Source organism: Geotrypetes seraphini, chromosome 13 (genome assembly GCF_902459505.1).
Source record: "Geotrypetes seraphini chromosome 13, aGeoSer1.1, whole genome shotgun sequence".
Classification (NCBI taxonomy): Eukaryota; Metazoa; Chordata; class Amphibia; order Gymnophiona; family Dermophiidae; genus Geotrypetes; species Geotrypetes seraphini.
The window spans coordinates 79,442,630-79,463,016 of NC_047096.1; the positions used below are offsets into that span (position 1 = coordinate 79,442,630).

General features: G+C 42.9%; 1 protein-coding gene across 4 annotated transcripts in view; it reads right to left on the reverse strand.

Annotated features, from left to right (window-relative positions):
- Nucleotides 1–7,142: 7,142 nt before the first annotated feature.
- COPZ2 (COPI coat complex subunit zeta 2) overlaps nucleotides 7,143–20,387 on the reverse strand; it is a 59,972-nt gene continuing 46,727 nt past the window's right edge. For 3 of the 4 annotated variants that reach the window (XM_033917608.1, XM_033917611.1, XM_033917610.1), the window contains 5 exons: nucleotides 13,456–13,533; nucleotides 12,422–12,473; nucleotides 12,226–12,329; nucleotides 10,116–10,154; nucleotides 7,143–7,506 (listed from right to left, as the gene is read on the reverse strand). In XM_033917608.1, the coding sequence (XP_033773499.1) occupies nucleotides 12,234–12,329; nucleotides 12,422–12,473; nucleotides 13,456–13,533 (226 nt within the window). In that variant the 3' untranslated portion in view covers nucleotides 7,143–7,506; nucleotides 10,116–10,154; nucleotides 12,226–12,233. The remainder of the gene's footprint in view (nucleotides 7,507–10,115; nucleotides 10,155–12,225; nucleotides 12,330–12,421; nucleotides 12,474–13,455; nucleotides 13,534–20,387) is intronic. The other variant, XM_033917609.1, reaches the window with a different exon arrangement.

A 20,387-nucleotide genomic window follows, 5' to 3' on the forward strand; every position in this document is an offset into this window, starting at 1 on the left:
ACAAATCAAAGCAGATAAATAAAAGAATGCCATTAACACAGAATATGCAATGTCTAATGATAAGCTTCAGTAGAAAAAAAAAAGTATGTCTTTAAAGTGACTTTAAAATTTTTCATAAATACGTGACGGCAGATAAGGGTAAAATCGTCAATTCAGTCTGCCCATTCACAGCATCCACTATCTCCTCCTCTCCCTAAGAGATCCCACGTGCCTGTCCCACGCTTTCTTGAATTCAGACACAGTCTCTGTCTCCACCACCTCTTCCATGCATCTACCACCCTTTCTGTAAAAATGTATTTCCTTAGATTACTCCGGAGATCACCTCTTAACTTCATCCTATGCCCTCTCATCCCAAAGCTTCCTTTCAAATGAAAGAGACTCGACTCATGCACATTTATGCCTTGTAGGCATTTAAACGTCTCATCATATCTCCCCTCTCTCTATTGGCTAAGGTTCTTACCATTTGCATCTTCTCTTCCTATAGGCTAAGGCTCTGTGCACCTGCATTGTGAGGTCATAGAGCTGCCCATCCGCAGTAACCATTATCTCTTTCTCTCTCAGAGATCCCACGTGCCTGTCCCACGCTTTCTTGAATTCAGACACAGTCTCTGTCTCCACCACCTCTTCTGGGAGACCGTTCCATGCATTTACCACCCTTTCTATAAAAAAGTATTTTCTTAGATTACTCCTGAGCCTATCACCTCTTAACTTCATCCTATGCCCTCTCATTCCGGAGCTTCCTTTCAAATGAAGATCACATCATGCACATTTTTGCCACGTAGGTATTTAAACATCTCTATCATATCTTCCTTCTCCCACCTTTCCTCAAATATATACATATTGAGATCTCTAAGTTTGTCCCCCACAAGCCGTATGACGAAGACCACCAACTATTTTAGTAGCCTTCTTCTGGACCGACTCCATCCTTTTTATATTTATTTATTTAACAATTTATATACCACATACAACTATGCAGTATCCATATCACATACATAAAATCTTGTTTTCCTACGATTATCACATATAGCACAGACATGTCTAAACAACATCATTAATCATCTCTATTATAAACAGGGATAGAGCGCAAATTCAAACAATTCAGAAAGTATGGTCTCCAGAATTGTAAACAATATTCTAAATGAGGTCTCACCAGAGTCTTATACAGGGGCATAAATTCTTCCTCTTTCTTACTGGCCATACCTCTCCATATGCATCCTAGCATCCTTTCGCGGTCACCTTTTTAGTGATGGTTCAGATCAAGTGGTAAGGGATAAATTATTTCACGGTAAGCCTGGATGAGGTTGGACAACTCTAATCTGTGTTCATTTACAGAATGAAGGTATTGTATAAGGATGTAAAGGATAGTCATTTTGGCAAGATAATCAAGCAGGCCAACATGAAGTGCCTTGTAGGTCATAATAAGTATTTTAAATGGACTTCTATAGTTCACTGGGAGCCAGTGTAACTTTTGGAGAAAGTTTCTCTGTAATCTGAATCACAGTTACCGGACACTAGGGGCCACCTTGGGGATTAGCACCCAAGAAAAGGATCTGGGTATCATCATAGACAATACGATGAAAACTTCCGCCCAATGTGTGGCGGCCAATAAAGCAAACAGGATGCTAGGAATTATTTTAAAAGGGATGGTTAACAAGACTATGAATGTTATAATGCCCCTGTGGTGTAGAACGGGTACAAGTGGATCGATTTTTCACTCCATTACAAATTACAAAGACTCGATGAAGTTACAGGGAAATACTTTTAAAACCAATAGAAGGAAAATTTTTTTTCACTCAGAGAATAGTTAAGCTATGGAACATGTTGCCAGAGGATGTGGTAACAGCGGATAGCGTAGTTGGTTTTAAGAAAGGTTTGGACAAGTTCCTGGAGGAAAAGTCCATAGTCTTTTATTGAGAAAGACATGGGGGATGCCACTGCTTGTCCTGTATCGGTAACATGGAATATTGCTACTCCTTGGGTTTTGGCCAGGTACTAGTGACCTGGATTGGCCACTGTGAGAATGGGCTACAGGGCTTGATGGACCATTGGTCTGACCCACAAAGGCTATTCTTATGTTCTTAACTTCATCAAGTGTTCTGATTTTCCATTTGTATTACACTATCAAAGTTTGAAAATCAATAAAGATTTATTTAAAAAAAAAAAAAGTGTCCCACAGTCTTTGTAATTTTTAATGCAGTAAAAAAAAAAAAATCAATCCACTTGTATCCATTCTACACCATTCAGGATTTTATAGACTTCAATCCTATCTCCCCTCAGCCGTCTCTTTTCCAAGCTGAAGAGCCCTAACCATTTTAGTCTTTCCTCATACAAGAGGAGTTCCATCCCCTTGACCATCTTGGTCATTCTTCTTTGAACCTCTTCTAGCACTACTATATCTTTCTTGAGATAAGGAGACCAGAATTGAACCAATACTCCACATGAGTTCGCAGCATGGAGCAATAGAGGAGCATTATAATAGTCTTAGTCTATCTACAATACACGACAGCTGTTGCAACTATTTAGAAATCCATTGTTAGGTGGACGTGAAAGCAAAATTTATCAATAAGAGTAGAATTACCAGATTTTACAGATGTAAAATCCAGATCCATGGCCACATCCCCAGGCCCAGCCCTACCCCCTCAACCTGACTTGTTCGGGGCGGCGTCAGGTGCAGGTGTGAGGCGACGATGTCACACGCGTGATGTCACCGTATTGCATCTGTGCCTGCGCAGATGCCGTCCTAACGCCGCTTGCAGCTGAAAGCTTTTCAAAACCTAGATAAAGTGTTGGGTTTTGAAAACCCGGCTGGACATGTCCTCTAAAAAGAAGATATGTCTGGGTAAATCCCGATGTCTGGTAACCATAAATAAGAGTATAGTAACATAGTAAGACAGCAGATAAAGATTTGCGGGGTCCCTCTAGTCTAGTCTGTCCTGCAAGGTGTAGTGGGGCTGCTCTGTGCTGGACATGCAGGTTACCTCCTTTCTGCCTTGGTTTGGATTATACCTGCTGCTCTATGCACATAATACCCCCTTCAGTGTTCCCTCTAAGCTGCGCTGGCGTGCGCTGGCACACAAAATATTACATCGCAGCGCACAAGTTTCACGTCACAGCGCACGGCGTACGGCAGATGGCAGGGCGGCGAGAGGAGAATCGGGCGAGTTGGCTCATAACTTGCTGGCGCCTAGCGCTCAGCGAAAAAAATTTTGCTCACAACACCCGCCCGCTTAGAGGGAGCACTGCCCCTCAGTCATTTGTTTTGCTTTGATCCCAGCCTCTTGCTAGATAAAGGCCCTCTGTTTTTATCCCTTTTTGAATTGTCACAGGTTTTGTCCCAACCACCTCTGTCAGCCATCCACCAGTCTTTCCATGACAAAGAAATCCCTGGTGTTGCAGTCTCATTTCATGTCCTCTAATTGTATAGGTTCATCTTTGAAAAGATTTGATTGCTCATTTATACCTTCCAAGTCTTTAAATATTCAGCTTTATATGCCTAGCAACCCACCAGATTAACTTTAGAGTTACCATATGGGTCCAAAAAAAGGAGGACGGATTGAGACATCCAGGTTTTATTTCCATTGAAAGCAATGGAAGAAAAACCCGGATGTCTCAATCTGTCCTCTTTTTTTCTGGAGCCATCTGGTAACCCTAACTTTTGGCCCCCTCCAAAAATTCAGTTTTAGCTATACCACTGGTGCAAAGTATCTCAGGGATTCATTTCAATTCTCTTGCCTCTAGGGATTATTTGTGTTTAGCCCACATCTCTAAATTTTGCCATTTATTTAAAATGCTTATAAACTGTGTACTTACTGTTCTAGGCATTTGTGTCCACCATTTTTTCCTCCTGAAAACATATTTCCTGACATCGTCTCTGAGACTAATCCCTTGATGTGGTGACTTTCTCTCCATTGCTAAAGACTGCTCCTCTTTCTCTTGTTTCAGAGATTTTTAATTTGATTTTCTTGATTGAGTTATAACTATTGTTGTCATTTACATAGAAACATAGAAAGTGACGGCAGAAAAGGGCCAAGGCCCATCGAGTCTGCCCACTCCATTGACCCACCCCCCCTAGTTAATCGCTCTTTAGATTTGCAGTTGTTACTGAGACTTGATTGATGTAAATAATTTTGGACCCAGTTTGGGGGATAAACGGTATATAAAAATCATGGGAAGATTAAGGTACTTGCCTTGATAATCTTTTTCTAGTAGGAAGGCATATAAATCTTGACCAATGGGTTGTGTATCCCTACTTGTGAGTTTGTGTAGAAGGCATCATCTACATTTTTTTTAAGCTCCACCTCCGACACCGCTCTGTGTTCCCCAGTTCATATCAAACCAATTGAGATAGAAAAGTAAAGAAACAAATTGTAGGGGCACAGGGAACTCCCCACTCAGCCCAAGTCTGCTGTGACATCAAACAAAACAAACAGATAACATGTTAAACAATAACATATAACAAGATGGAACCCAACAAGACACCTACCTAACTGCAACTGGCACTAACACTGCTGTGACTCTCATACTCTCCCAATTTATTATTATTATTTTTTTTAAAGTGTAACTCCATGCCTTCTCCCTTTAGAGGTGTGCCGTCTCTGGATAAATTCAAGGGTTCCCTGAAATCTTTCTTGCATAAAAGACACCTTTGAAGTTTAAATCTAAGATCTATGCTCCACTTTTTCTTAAGGATAAGAGCTCTGTTAACATAAAGAGATGATCCAACAGATGAAAATCATTCATCACCTCGAGGTAACGGAGAAAAGAGCTATTCAAACATTCAGCAAAGATAACACTTTGTCTTTTTCCCTCAATTCCATGGCATGGAATGCAGATAGCTGGACTTCCTGATTCATGTGGAAAGCTGAGACAACCTTTGGTAGAAAAGAAGGTACCAATTGCAGAGAGACCCCAACCTCCATGAACTGGAGGAAGGGTTCTCTGCATGAAACAGCCTGAAGCTCTGAAACCCTCCTTACCGAGGCAATCACTTATAAGAAACACTGTCTTGATAGTGAGATCCATCAGCAACGTCTCTGGCAAGGGCTCATATGGAGCCTTGTTCAGAGAATGCAGGACAATGTTAAGATTCCAAGTTGGAAAAGGCTGCCACACTGGTGGTCTCAGACTCATAGCTCTCTTCAAAAATCTGGCAACATCAGGATGGGAAGCCAGAAGAACCTCCTCCACTTGTGTCCTAAAGCAAGAGAGGCCTGCCACCTGTACTTTGAGTGAACCAACCGCTAGTTCTTTCAATGGCCTGTCCTGAAGAAACGCTAGGACCACCAAAAGCAGGGCTTGTTAAAGCTCCACGCTTTCCTTTGCACACCAGTGCTGAAACAACTTCCAAGTCTTAGCATAGCCAACAATTGTTGCTGGCTTCTTAGATCTTAAGAGGGTAGAGCTCATGGTCTATGATGCAAGGGGAATGGTCCTTGAGCCACAAAAGGTGTTAGTGTAGGTAGGTAGATGTCCTGAACCAGGGAGCCCTCCTTAAAATGAGAATCTATGTCTCCACCAAGGCAGAGCTGACCCAGAAGACCTGGGTATCTCTTGAGCATCAAAAACCTCTGACAGTAAATAGAAAAAAAAATGAAAATAATAAACCCAAAAACAGAGCAGATCAGAATGACACCTTCAACTCGCATGTAGAAAGAGAAACTGAGGAGCACAGAGCAGTGTCAGAGGAGGCAGAGCTGAAAAAATATAGATGATGCCTTCTACACAAACTTGCAAGTAGGGGTACACAACCTAGACTCATATGCCTTTTGCACTGGACATTAGATTACACTTCTTCCTCCACATTCGCAGTTTCAGCAATTGCGGTTTCAATTATTTGCGGTTTTTAGCTTGCTGGCTCCTTCCCCCAAATTACATCAGCTTGCATAGGGAAATCGCTGATTCCAAGCATTTACAGAGAAAATCACTTCAGTGTTTTGCCTCTCCTTCAGGAACAGGCCAGGCCTCCTACCATGTTATTCGTGGTTTCACCATATTCACGATGGTTTTTAATAGAAAACAGCGAACAACATATGAAAAAGTTATTTGCAGTTTTTCTGTATTCGCGGGTTTGTTAATCCCCTATCACAGCGATTATGGAGGGAGAAGTGTAGATTTAGATCCTTGTGCCTTATCTAAAATGAAGAACAATAACTGTACTAACAACCATGAAAACATAGAACAGTGAATAGGCTTTCTCAAAATTTTAGTGAATCTGTAACAAACCCTGTTTCAGAATTTGTAGTCTAATAGGCAGCAGACAGCACAATCAGAAATACAGTAAAAGCTTGGTTTGCGAGCATAATTTGTTCCAGAAGCATACTTGTAATCCAAAGCACTTGTATATCAATGCAAATTTCCCCATAGGAAATAATGGAAACTCGGACGATTCATTCCACAACCTAAAAACTTTATTACAAAATACTATACGTACTTGTATTGCAAGACCTTGCTCATTTAGAACAGTCACTACACTCCTGCAGCATCAGAGAGAGAAGAACCATTGGCTCAGTTGTGATGATGTGACGCGTGTATACTTTATGTGCTCATATTGCAAGACCTCATTCATTTAGAACAGTCACTACACTCCTGCAGCGTCAGAGAGAGAAGAACCGTCGGCTCAGTTGTGATGTATGTATACTGTATGTACTTGTATTGCAAGACATTGCTTGTATATCAAGTTAAAATTTAATCAAATGTTTTGCTTGTCTTGCAAAACACTTGCAAACCAAGTTACTTGCAATCCAAGGTTTTACTGTATAGTCATGTGAACACGATGCCCCTTACTGGTGCAACAGCTGTCTGCCTCAGGAATCACTTCCCAGGTGTGTATTGCTGTTCCTCTTTACTTGAAGAACCCTTTCCTTTCTGACTTTTTTGAAGAGCTTTTAATAGTATCCTTCAGATATTTCTAATTGCATTTGTGAACGTAGTGGAGGTGTGAGAGAACTGCTTTCTTAAATCCACTTTAAATGTTTCTTATTCAGAAATAAATAGATAGAAAACTTTAAAATCAAATTTGAAAATAACAGTTGGTTGTTGCCAGTGAATTATAGTTAGTTTTGTCACCTTGTGCCTTTGTCTTATCTGTCAGATCCATTCACCTTTTTTACAGGCCTCACATCATCATAAATTATTAAACAGGCTTTTTTATTTTATTTTTTTTTAAAAGTCTTTTGTGTGCCTCTTGTTAAACTTTTCAGGTTCTAAATTCTCATTTGCACTGGTAAAGTCAGATAGAGAATTGTTTTTCTGATCCATTCAATTAAATTTCTCTTTTGCAACGTTCTCATGTTTTGAATCTTTGGCTAATTCTTCAGCGAATCTCTTCAAATCTAGTCCTTGGCATTTTCTGTTTGCAAAAGCTTTAGTGTTGAAAGTTGTCAGTAACAAAAGCACAGCACAGCACACCTCTTCCATTAACACTGATCTTTGAATTGTAACTTCTTTGAAGAATTCTCCTTACTTTAACAAGGACCATTTGATCTGTTCTTTGGCGGACTGCAAAACCTGAAAAAGAAAGCGCTTCATATGAGTCCTATTACTAACCTACAAATGTGTTCGTGCCACAGCCCCTCAGTATCTCTCCTCTCCTATCCCTCCTTATACACCTCCCTGAGAATTCAGTTCCTCATATAAGCTGCTTTTATCTGTACCTTTCTCCTCCACTGCCAATTTCAGACTTTGTTCCCTTCATCTAGCTGCCCCGTATGCCTGGAATAAACTGAGTTCCCTTTCCTCATTTAAAAGTAGACTGAAAACCCACCTTTTTGATTTAGCCTTGCTTCCTTCTGCCCACTGCTCATCACCCTAGCCAGCAGATTAACCATCCCCTCAAACTGTATCCCCCACCTTGGCATCCTGTTTATTTGTCTAGATCAGGGTGGGCAACGAGGGCCGGAATCTAGTCAGATTTTCAGGAATTCCCCAATGAATATGCATGAGATCTATTTGCATGCACTGCCTCCCATTGTATGCAAATGGATCTCATGCATATTCATTGGGGAAATTCTAAAAACCCAACTGGATTTCGGCCCTCATTGCCCACCCCTGGTCTAGATTATAAGCTCTTCCAAGCAGGGACCGTCTCCTTTGTGACTCTGTACAGTGCTGCGTACGTCTGGTAGCACTCTTGAAATAATTAATAGTAGTAGTAGAGTCTAGGTGGTTTGAAGATCCTTTTGAGGGAAGAATGGAATTAAAATGCAAGCTGGAGTCCAAAAATGCTGGATTTAGCAAGTCTCTAAACTGCTAAGAAATCAACAATACTAAGGAAAAGGGAATTTAATGTTTTTCTGTAGGACCAAGGAACAGGCAAGGATCTAACTTGAACATAAGAATTGCCGCTGCTGGGTCAGACCAGTGGTCCATCGTGCCCAGCAGTCCGCTCACGTGGTGGCCCTCTGGTCAAAGACCAGCGCCCTGACACTAGCCCTACCAGCGTATGTCCTTGTTCAACAGGAACTTGTCTAACCTAGTCTTGAATCCCTGGAGGGTGTTTTCCCCTATTATAGCCTCTGGGAGAGCGTTCCAGTTTTCCACCACTCTCTGGGTGAAGAAGAACTTCTTTACGTTTGTACAGAATCTATCCCCTTTCAACTTTAGAGAGAGTGCCCTCTCGTTCTCCCTACCTTGGAGAGGGTGAGCAATCTGTCCTTATCTACTAAGTTTATCCCCTTCAGTACCTTGAATGTTTCGATCATGTCCCCTCTCAATCTCCTCTGTTTGAGGGAAAAGAGGCCCAGTTTCTCTAATCTTTCGCTGTATGGCAGCTCCTCCAACCCCTTAACCATCTTAGTCGCTCTTCTCTAGACTCTTTTGAGTAGTACCGTGTCCTTCTTCATGTACAGCGACCAGTGCTGGACGCAGTACTCCAGGTGAGGGCTCTTGGCCAGGGGGGTCATTAATGGAGGAGAGAGGCTGCTCATTTCTGGTCCATGGTTGATTCCCATTGGGGTATAAAGCCAGTTCTGCCTGGGCTGAATGCAGGTGGAGGAGGTGGGAGTGGAAGTTTTATGATCCACCTTTGGAATAAATGGGATCATGGAACTGATAAACTGCCTTTTTGTGGTACAACTGAAGTGGTTTACGTTTTTTTATTATATGCAGATACTTTCTCTGTCCCTAGTGGCTCACAATCTAATTTTTAGTTCCGAGGGGCAACAGCGGGTTAACTGATTTTCTCAGAGTCACAAAGAGCCACGGTGGTAGGGTTACCATTTTTTGGGCTGCCAAAATCCAGACACATGGCTCCGCCCTGTTCCACCTCCAGCCCGTCACATTCCACCTTCGGCTCTTCCCTGTTCCATCCCAGACCCTCTCAATTCAACCTCCAGTCCCGACCCCAAAAACCTCATCTCTTCTTCCCTGACAAGCTCTGGCCATGTCTGGAGGGCTTGGAGCATGCGCAGATGTGTGTGACATCCACGTTTGCTCAGATGCCCTCCAGATGTGGCCGGAGCTCGTCGGGACTTTCCAAAACCCGGACAAACTGCCGGGTTTTGGAAAGTCCATCTGGGACCCCAGATAGTCCTCTAAAAAGAGGACATGTCCGGGTTTTCCCGGACGTTTGGTAACTGTACACAGTGGGAATCGATCACAGTTCCCCCAGGTTCTCAGACGGAGAACGGAGTGCCTTCCTCACTGCTTCTGGTATGCTGCTCCCTGCCCCCCCACTCTCTATGCCAGTGTCTCGCAAACTTTTTCGAGCTGGGGCACACTAAACCTAGTGTCCCCGGCTCGAGACACCCAGAAGTGCACTAGCGTCAGCGTGATGACATCACTTGTAGGCATGACGTCAGCATGCCGATGTCAGCGCACGCGCAAAGGCCCTTCAAAAACAGACCTTGCGCCAAGAGAAGGACCGGCAGAGAGAAGAGGTGCTGGCGTCGGGAGATTGCTTATAAGACGTGCCTTTCTTCACGAGTAGACAGTCAGCCGGCACCGGTACCTGTCCTCTTTCCCAGTGTACTGCGACACACCTGATATCTCAGTAGGCACACAATTTGCGATCCACTGCTCTATGTGATAGATGCCTCCCCCCCCCACCCCGTCCCTTTCAGCACATCCTTCTCCCCCATATTTTACACTTTCAGAAGGGTAACATGTCATCTCCTTACCTGGGCAACGCTCTGCTCAGACAGTAGGTTTTCATCCACCTGCAGGAAAGAAAGTTCATCAATATTAGTACAAGCAGCAGTGGGTGGGAGGGCATACTCCTGTGCACGTGGGATGGGGAAGTGCGTTTGTAGCTTATCTAAATTGCATAACTTTTTTTTAGGTGTGTTGAGAATATATGAGCACATATGGACAGGGACCCTGAATCAGATTTTTTTCTGTTTTCTTAAGTTGCAAGTCTGAGCATAGGGAGGGTCATCTTCCAGTTCCAAGCCATTTCCTTAGGGAAAATGGTCTTTTATAAAGCTGTTCACCTCATGTGCAGGAAAACAGCATGTACTATCTCCACGCACATAATTTTAGCCACAAATTGAGGGGGTAATCCCAAGGGAGGATTGGGATGGCTTTGCACTTAGTTGCATAAGATGGCAAAATATAAACACATTTAAAATTCTCCACACAAGTTAGTAGCTGTAAAAACTGGGTAGATTTCCTGGGCTAATTTTCAAAGTCAGAGTATAAGATTTTTTTTATTTTTTTTTTAATAAAGTGGGCACCTGCAAAATTAATCCCCAAACTAAGGCCAAGCTTACTACTAGGTGGATTTAACCCCCAAAGTCAGGGCCAGTCCTCCTCCTCCTCCTCCTCCTCCTACTATGTGGATTAGGTCTCTGCCTAGAGTGGAAGGCTCCTGGGATGTGGGTGTGTGGCACAGTCAGCACAGTGCATGGCAGCCCTTTGGCCTTTCAATATCTGTTCCCATGTGCATCTGCTCAAGGCCTGATGCCTCTTGTCAGATCATGTGAGCCTTGAGGGCACAGATGCTCAGAGGCCCAGTCATGTACACTTGTGGCACCGGAAGCAGCAATGATGGCAGAGAGAGATGAAGGAGAGGAGTGATTGGGGACACCTTGGGTGGGGGGAAGTAGAGATAATAGACTTAGGGTGGGGCAGAGTGGCATGGGAGTACAAAGCCGAGAGTTTGCCTTGGATGTCAGAGACCCCTGAGCCAGCTCTGCCCAAAGTGGAAAGGACGAAGAGGATGGCTTTGGCCCCTGGACTGTTTCACAACAGAGGGGAAAAGTTATTTCATATAGGTAAAATGAGATCAGTTGCAGAGCTGCCCAAGTGAAGTGTGTGTGTTGGGGGAGGGAGGGGTCTTTTGAATATTTCTTTCTTTGAGTTCACAGCCCAGGAATTTCCTGCCCTTTTCACATTTACCGTAATCTCATAGAGACAATCAAACATGCTAAATGAAAGTGAGACTATGGCCATTCTTCCATTTGTGGCAAAGCAAAAGTGTCAGTTTCTATCTTTGAAATCTTTGAATTTTAGTTAGTTCATTGTGCTACATTTCTAATGTGTTTTACTATCATGGCAGGATTGGGGGAGGGGGGAATCGGTGCAGCTTTCTCTATGTAGCCTTTTCTTTCACTGCTAAGATGAATGCTTTCTGACACAATACTCAGGCGGCTTTTGCACTTTATGATACCCCCCTGCTTGCAATTTACAAGGATCTATAAAGACCCACTGAGCTAAGTAATTTATTATTTTTCAGATTTTCAGTTATGATATTAAGTGTTATGAGCACATTTACAATGGAGGCAGGGAGGGCTTGTGCAATGATGTAAGGAGTTGAATATCTTATAGCCTCCCAGTGGCATTTTTGAACGTTCACGTCACTGAGCACAAATCAGTTCTTTTATGTTAGATTATGTTTATTTAAAATTATCCAGTGTTAGGATTTATATTTTTGATTTTGAGAATTTATTTATTAAAATTTTTTTCTCTCTTTAATATATTTTTTTGTATTAACAATACTCGGGCCCCCTTAATGTCTCTTGCTGTATATGTTATATGCAGATTGTGTTAACACACACACACAGTGCACTGTGTGCAAGCGAGTTCAGCCCTCCTACCTCTTTCCTTATTCTCCGATGGTGATGGCACCTTTCCCCCAAGAGATCCTGAGGGAGGAGAATGCTCAGACCCTGCTGTTTCAGGGTCTGAGGTGTTCTTAGACAAGCTAGTGCCGGTCGGTCTGCATCTTCCCTCCCCTTCATGACAGTAGCAAAGAACACTTTACACACAATCATGCAGAAATGGACTCACGGTGCTGCCTACGTCTGGCACCTTCTGGAAGCAGAGCTGCTCTGCTCTGCAGTACCAGTGATATAGTCAAACAAAACGAATCCATAAGCAGGCTCTGAGGCAGTCTGCGACAGAGAGGGTTAAACGGGAATGAGAAGAGCTGGACAGTGAGAACACAGGAAGGAAGGAGGTAGGAGAGGCCACTGCCATGCCTTACCCTGAAGTTCAACTTCTGTATCACCTGCTGAGAGTCGCACTCCAGGATCACTCTGCAATTTGAAGCCAAAGATTTTTTTAAAAAAGGAGAATAACTTTCTTCATGTCACCTCTCAAAATAGTTCTGGATTCCCAATATAATAACTGGGTAAGAGTACACAAATGATGTCCCTAAAAGCAATTGAAATCAAACAAAAACAAAAAAAAACGGAACAAAATATATTTAAAATGCCTTTAGACCAAGAAGGTGCTCAGATTCCATGAATGGAACGGAAATTCTCAAAGCAGAGGACAAACCCTGTCACAGGAAATGAAAAGTTTTGAATGAGGAAGGAGTCAAAATTGGAGTTACATTCAGCACAAGCGGGTTCTCTGAAGAAGCCATTTGGCAAAACGCGTTAGAACCTTGTCGGATCATGCTGTATGGACACTTAAGTTAAGTTGACCTTTTTTGCACTTGGTTGTTCTACTTAGAACCAAAATAAAGATAAAAAGAAAATAGAAAAAAAGAAATTTAAAAAAAATCCAAAAATCTATTTACATTTATGGACTTTTACACATTTACGTCACAATGGACTATATTTTAATTACCTTTCTACCTTAGAAGTTGGTGCAGTGATAGACTTGGTGAAAGTCTCTATAGGGGTTTGTCCTCTGCTTTGAGAATTTCCGTTCCATTCATGGAATCTGAGCACCTTCTTGGTCTAAAGGCATTTAAATATATTTTATTCCGTTTTTTTGTTTTTGTTTGGTACCTCTCAAAATAGGACACAGTGCAATGAAGAAACTCCAGTGTAAAATGCTCATATATTGTGAGTTTCATATAATACAGCTAATATACCATATGTCCTACTAATATAGTACTGACCCCTCCCAACAGCTCCACTAATTCACTTCATTCCTGCCCTGAAGCAGCCTCTGCTATTCCAGTGCTGAGATGCCCCTCATAGACAACTCTGCCATTGTACCTCACTCCTGCCTTGCAGCATGAACCTTATGCTTGCTTTCCCTCCTCCACTGGCTCCAGTTGCTTACCCGCCATCCACAATCTCATCCATCACCAGGAAAGCACTGTCCAAGTTATCTAGAAGGGACCGTTTCTCCACATTTTTCCTGTAAGCAAAACAGCGGCATACTGTAAACATGAGGGAAGAATGTTTACACACATGTAAATAGTGTGCATGGTGGCAGGGCTGCCATTTCCAGGAGGGAGATTTTGGGCCATTCCTGGATTTATGACAACTCTGTCCTGATACATTTTGAGATGGGCAACACTGATTTCAATAGTTGCTACCATTTGGGTTTTTGCCAGGTACTTGTGACCTGGCTTGGCCACTGTGGAAACAGGATACTGGTATAGATGGACCATTGGTCTGACCCAGTATGGCTGTTCTTATGTAGATGGAATTGGGATGTCAGTTCAAAACCAGGACTGGCCAGGAGTCTTCCTCCTAGGACTGGGTAACTTTGCAGCTCTGTGCTGGGACGTGTGTGGAAGGTTGTGGTATGTGTAGGGGGATATTGCTACAAGTTTTGGGGAGAGAACTGCAATATTAGGATGTTTAAGAGTTAGGATGGCCATCATGTGGTTGAGAAGGAAGATATAAAAAGTCTGAATTAAAGAAAAATTCAGAGTTCTCCAAAAGGAGGGAATTCATCTCCAGAAGGGGAAGACAAAATGCTTGTACTGAATTTGCATGAATCTCTTCATAAAATTTAAAAAAATTAAAAAAAATAAATAATAAATAAAAAATAAAAAATTTAAAATTGAATCAGGTTGGGCAGACTGGATGGACCATTCGGGTCTTTATCTGCTGTCATCTACTATGTTACTATGTTACTATAAGGTGGTAAATCTCTTTCTCTCCCCATATACAGTATGTATATTTTCACAGATGTATCATTTCTAATCATTACCATAATTTAGAAACAAATACAACTCAACATATTATACCAAGCAACACAAACACTTGCTTAGTCTACGAGTGCTAACTATTGAATCTCCCAAGGCCATAACTTCCCTAAATTGATTTAGCCTGCACTTTGGGAGCAGCTTTGGGTGGGATGCATGAGTGGAGAATAGCCTTGAGGTTGGAGCATGAGAAGGGGGCTTGGAGAACGTGTGACACTGTGTACAGAGTACCTGGGTGTGATGTGCTTTAGTGGGTGAGGTATGGGTATTACGGGGTACAGTGTGTAGGTGGGGGGGTCTGTGAGTGGATAAATATGTGTGAGTGTATGTGTATATGTGTGTATGATTGTTTGTGAGTATGTGTGTTTTATTTATTAATAAATTTATATACCGCATAAAACTATGCGGTTTACAAATTTACATGCATACATATTTAAGAGATGCTAAACATGTTTCAACAAGACAAACACAAAAAGACATTAACTAACGGTATTATTAAAATCTTCTTTTAAATTCAACCTATAAGATGGAAGCACAAAAATCCCATAAAATCATTTACAGGACAGAAAGGCATTAACAGAGAATAGCATTAGCACATGAAGGCACTGACAAATAATTGCGTTTTCAACATTTTCTTAAAGTTCAGTCTCACCTCACAGAATTGCAGAATACCAGGCAGCGCATTCCAGTGAATGAGTGGGTGAATGTCTGAGTATTACCCTTTATTCTTCTGTCCTCTCTGTTCCTTTCTTGTCCCTCCATACTATATTCTCTCAGCTTCCTCCTGTCTTCTCTTGCTCTTTGTACTCCTTCTCTTGCTCTCGCCTTTCAACCAAGGGCTCACAGCCCCCTAGACTTATGCTGCATCTCAGCTCACCCCTTATCTCTCATAGCCACAAGTTTACTCCTTCCGCATGTCATCTTATTCTTATCCTTTCCGAGCTGACCGCCTCTCTTCTCCAGGCTTAGCTCCCCAGAGTCAGCCTATCCTAGCCCACTCACCTCTCTTAATCTCCCATGATTCATTTACTTCTCCAGTAGAGAATGATATGGGGACAAATTTTTCCCCATCCCCATGGGAACTCATTTTCCCATCCTATCCCCGCAAGTTCTTTTCCTGTCCCTGCCCCATTCTTGCAAGCTCTGTCATCTGCACAAGCCTCAAACACGTTAAGGCTTGTGCGGTTAAGGCATGGGATAGGGACAGGAACAGGAACAGTGACAAAACCTGTGGGGACGGGGAAAAATTTGTCCCCGTGTCATTCTCTATTCCCCAGCTCGTACCTCCTCCCTCCACTTAACTTCTCCTCTTCCTACAAATCTTTTTATTTTGTTGGCCCCTGCCTCTCCCTCCTCCATAACATCTACCTTTCTCATCCTTCCCATCTGCCAGCGATACCCCCTCTGCCTACCCCATCACTTGCCACTTGATGCTCTCCTCCACACAGCTGTGAGAGCCTTCCCCTTTGCTCCACATCATTCTTCCTCTTCCACTGTAGCACCGGCACCAACCATCCCCGGTTTGAAAATTGTGCAGACACTTCCTGAGCAGCATCAGAAAATGCGTGCACATATGTTTCAAACTTCCTGCAGTCAGTGCTGATACTATGATAGACAAGGGAAGGTAGTGAGGGACAGGCTCTCTCAGCATTGTGGAGAAAATGACTCCAGATCTCTTTGGCTGCTTTCCCCCTCCTCCCCCAAGTTATTTTGTCAGGCAGGAGATAGGGAGAACACAAGACTGGCTGGCACAGATCCAGACACCTGTCCACCCTAGTCAGAAAACAGCATGTGGTGGCCAGGGTGAGTTATGTTCTGGTTCTGCAATCTAACCAAAATGTTCCTCTCCCCCACAGTTAAACATTAAAAGTACTTTAACATTTCAAAAGATCCACTTTAAATTCAGCTGCTGGAGTATAACTCTGTTATTGAAGGGAGGTTACATCATTTAATTTAATCTGGATTTTATATTCCACTAAATCCATTGTGAATTCAAGTAGATTACAGAAGATCTATCTGGTCAATGTTAGGATATACAATAATGACTATTTCTTAGCTTTCTCAATATGTAATAACATGAGTTACTGGAATAACAGGGTAGTGCCTTCATTCAGGATTCTCTATAGATTTTCCAAACAAGAAGTTTTCAAATGCCAAAGGAATAAAAACTAGTCCCCTGTGATTATGTAGAGACAAAGGAAGCTTATTCCACAGCAAGGCCACCTGCAAGGGGAAAGAAGATATTACCACTCTGTTATATTTTTTTTGGAAATTAGCAATAAAAGATCTAAGATCTTCTTTCTATCCTGGGATCTCAGGAACTTGATCAGGTGTGAAAGAAAATTAAGTGTACCATATACTGGGGAGCTTGGCCATGCGTTATTTTAAACATACCTCCTACCTTAAAAGATACATGAGAGCTCACTGGTAACCAGTATAGACTATGAAGAAGTGGGGTTATCCTATCTGAAATTTGGCAGCTAAAATTTAATGCTAAAAAATGCAAGGCCAAGCATTTGGGTTGCAAAAACCCGAGGGAAAGATACAGTTTAGGGAGTGAAGAACTTATGTGCACGACAGAAGGACGGAACTTGGCTGTGATTGTATGTGATGATCTTAAGGTAGCCAAACAGGTTGAAAAGCTAGAAGGATGCTAGGTTGCATAGGGAGAGGTATGGCCAGTAGAAAAAAAGGAAGTATTGTTGCCTATGTATAAGACTCTGGTTAGACCTCATTTAGAATATTGTGTACAATTCTGGAGGCCACATCTTCAAAAAGGTATAAAAAGGATGGAGTTGGTCCAGAGAAACGCTACTAAAATGGTATGTGGTCTTTATCATAAGGCGTATGGGGACAGACTTAAAGATCTCAATCTGTATACTTTGGAGGAAAGGTGAGAGAGGGGAGATAGGATAGACATGTTTAAATACCTACATAATGTAAATGCGCATGATTTGAGTCTCTTTCATTTGAAAGGAAGCTCTGGAATGAGAGGGCATAGGATGAAGTTAAGAGATGATAGTTGGGGGTATCCGGAGTAATCTAAGGAAATAGTTTTTCACAGAAAGAGTGGTAGATGCATGAAACAGTCTCCCAGAAGAGGTGGTGGAGACAGAGACTGTCTGAATTCAAAAGGGCCTGGGATCTCTCAGAGAGAGAAAGAGATAATGGTTACTGCGGATGGGTAGACTAGATGGGCCATTTGGCCTTTATCTACCATGATTTTTCTATGTACTAACCTCGCAGCCATGTTTTGCATTAACTGAAGCTTTTACTGCAGTCTAGTGGAGAGAGCAGCATAAAGGACATTGCAAATAATCTAACCCTAACCCTACACACACATTTTTATTAAACTGCAGTGGAGGTTTCTTTCGCAGCCCAGAGCGCTAAATGCAACGCCCATAGAATTCCTATGAATGTTGGAGTATTTAGTGCTCCGGGCTGCAGTAGAAGCCTCCACTGCAGCTTAGTAAAAGTGTGTGTGTGTGTGTGTGTAGGGGGGGGTGTCTAAGTGAGATATATAAAGACTTCAGTGAGAAGATGGAATTGCTGTTTATAGAAATAGGATTGCATGCGTCTTAAAATTAATTATAAAGGAGTAGCCTAGTGGTTATAGCACCAGGCTGAAAACCAGGGAAGCTTAGTTCAGTTTCTCATTTGCTTCAAGCCAAGTACCCAATAAGTCTAACAAATATCAACTAAATACCCCCAACCACTAACTGCCCAAGCTCCCCCCCCATTACTAATTGTAATGCAGTTTTTTCCATTCTTTTTTCATATACACACAATATACACAGCAGATATAAATTCTCAAAACTGACACATTTCAACCACTAAATTGAAAATAAAATCATTTCCCCTACCTTTGTTGTCTGGTGATTTTATTATTCTGATCATCTTTTCTCAGTCTCTGGTTGCACTTTCTTCTGTCTGTACTCTTAACTGTTTTTCTCTCCTTCTTCACTTTCTGCCCTGCATCCATCTTTCGCTAGAGAATGACATGGTGATTGTTACCCGAGGTAGCCATGGGTAGCCACAAGTAATTTGCAGGAATGGGGGAAAAAAAGACTGGTTGCTGTGGGTACTGGGACAAAGCCATTCACTGCCCCATGGAGCGGTGAATGACCTTGTCCCTGCAGTAAAGTATCTGCTCTGAGTTGCCTCTCTTCCCACCCCTCCCAGTCAGCAGCCCTCCTCACGATCACATGTCCAGCAGCCCCCTTTTGCAGTCATGGGTGCAGTAGCAGCCCCCACCTTGCGAGTCCAGCACAAATGTCCAGCAGCCCCCTCCCTATCGCGGGTCCGACAGCTCTCCACTCTCCCTCTCCCAATGGCAGGTGGCAAAAAAAACCCCAACTACAAATCTGCGACTCTCCTAGGTCGGCCCCTTCGCACCTCATGGGGCAGGCCTACCAGCCTGTTAGAAGCTTCCTGCATGCAAGGCTGCTCTGACTGGAACCTTCTTAACGTTGAGCTCCACCTTCTGATGTAACTTCCAGCCAGAGCAGCCCTCCATGAAGGAAGATTCTAACAGGCTGGTAGGCCTGCCCCATGAGGCACGAAGGGGCCAACCCAGGAGAGTGGAAGGTTTGTTGTTTTGTTTATTTTTTACCGCCCGCCTTCAGGAGCGAGGGAGGGAGGGTGGGGGATGTTGGACCTGTGATAGGGTGGGAGGGAGAGGGCTCCTGGTCTTGTGAGGGAGGGGGGATGCTGCTGCACCTGTGAAGGGGGAGGGAGGTGCTTGGGCTGCTGAACTGGCTGGAGTTGAAGGGAAGGGAGTCAGTTGCTGGGCCCATATGGTGGGTGGAGTGGAGCTGGAGGGAAGGAAGAGGTGCCAGACCCACACCTGGGCACTGAAGAGAGAGGGTTAGAGGTGTTGGACCCATGAAAAGGGGGCTAGAGGGAAGCGAGAGAGGTGCAGGACCTGCAGGGAGGAAAAGAGAGAAAGAAAGGGAAAGAGAAAAGATGAAAGCAGTGAGTGAAATATTGAACATAGCGGAGGGAGGATGGTGTAAGGGAGTAAGACATGGGAGAAGCTGGACACAGGGAAATATACAAAAAGAGGGGAGATGGTGGGCATGGATGGGAGCATAGGAACAGGGACAAAAAGGGGAATGCTGCATCTGCATGGGGTAGTATATGAACACAAAGGAGTAAAGCTAGACATGGGAAGGTATATGGACACAAGAGAGAAGATGGCTAGACATGGAGGAGAATAAGAACATAGATGGAAGATGTTGGACAGGGGGGCATAGGGATATAGAAGAGTGATACTGTACACAGGAGGAGGGGATCATAGAATGGTGAGATAATGAAGACAGAGATGGGTACAGGGGAAATACTAGAAAGGGAAGTATAGGAGACAAAGAAGGGAGATGCTTGCTGAACATGGGGGAAAAACATACACAGAGATGGAAGATGAATGGTGAGTATAGAAAAAGAAGACATGTCAAATGATCAGGAGACCTGGCAAGTGAGTTAAGAGTAGACAGATTGAAACAGAAACCAGAGACCAAAGTGATGTGAAGAATAAAATGACCAGACAACAAAAGGTAGAAAAAAAATATATTTTCTATTTTGTGATTAGAATATATCAGATTAGAAATATGTATCCTGCTAGAGCTGGTGTTAGACATAACTTGGGACTGCAAAGCCTAGGCTGTGCTTCTTTAGCTTCCAGCTGGCTTAGGGCTCTCTCTGACCAGGGGGTAGTTGCCCTAGTTGCACTCCCCTAACACTATTCCTGCCATGTGTGACTGAAGTATTCCGTTAGCTTGATTTTTCTATTTAGCTTCTGTAATAATTTGTCTTCAGTTTTTTCAATAGTGGAAGTGGTATTTGTGAGAGGGAGACAGGGGTTTTGTTAATCCTTGCTCTGTATTATTTGTGATTTATAAAATGACAATTGTTACAGAATATTGATTCTTTTTATACTTTAATAAAATCAGTGCAAAACTATTTGAGGCTTGTCCGGTTGGGAAGGGGACAGGGACTGAGCTCGTGGGGAAGGTCAAGCTGGGGCCCGAGCTTGTGGGGATGAGGCTGAGCTCGCGGG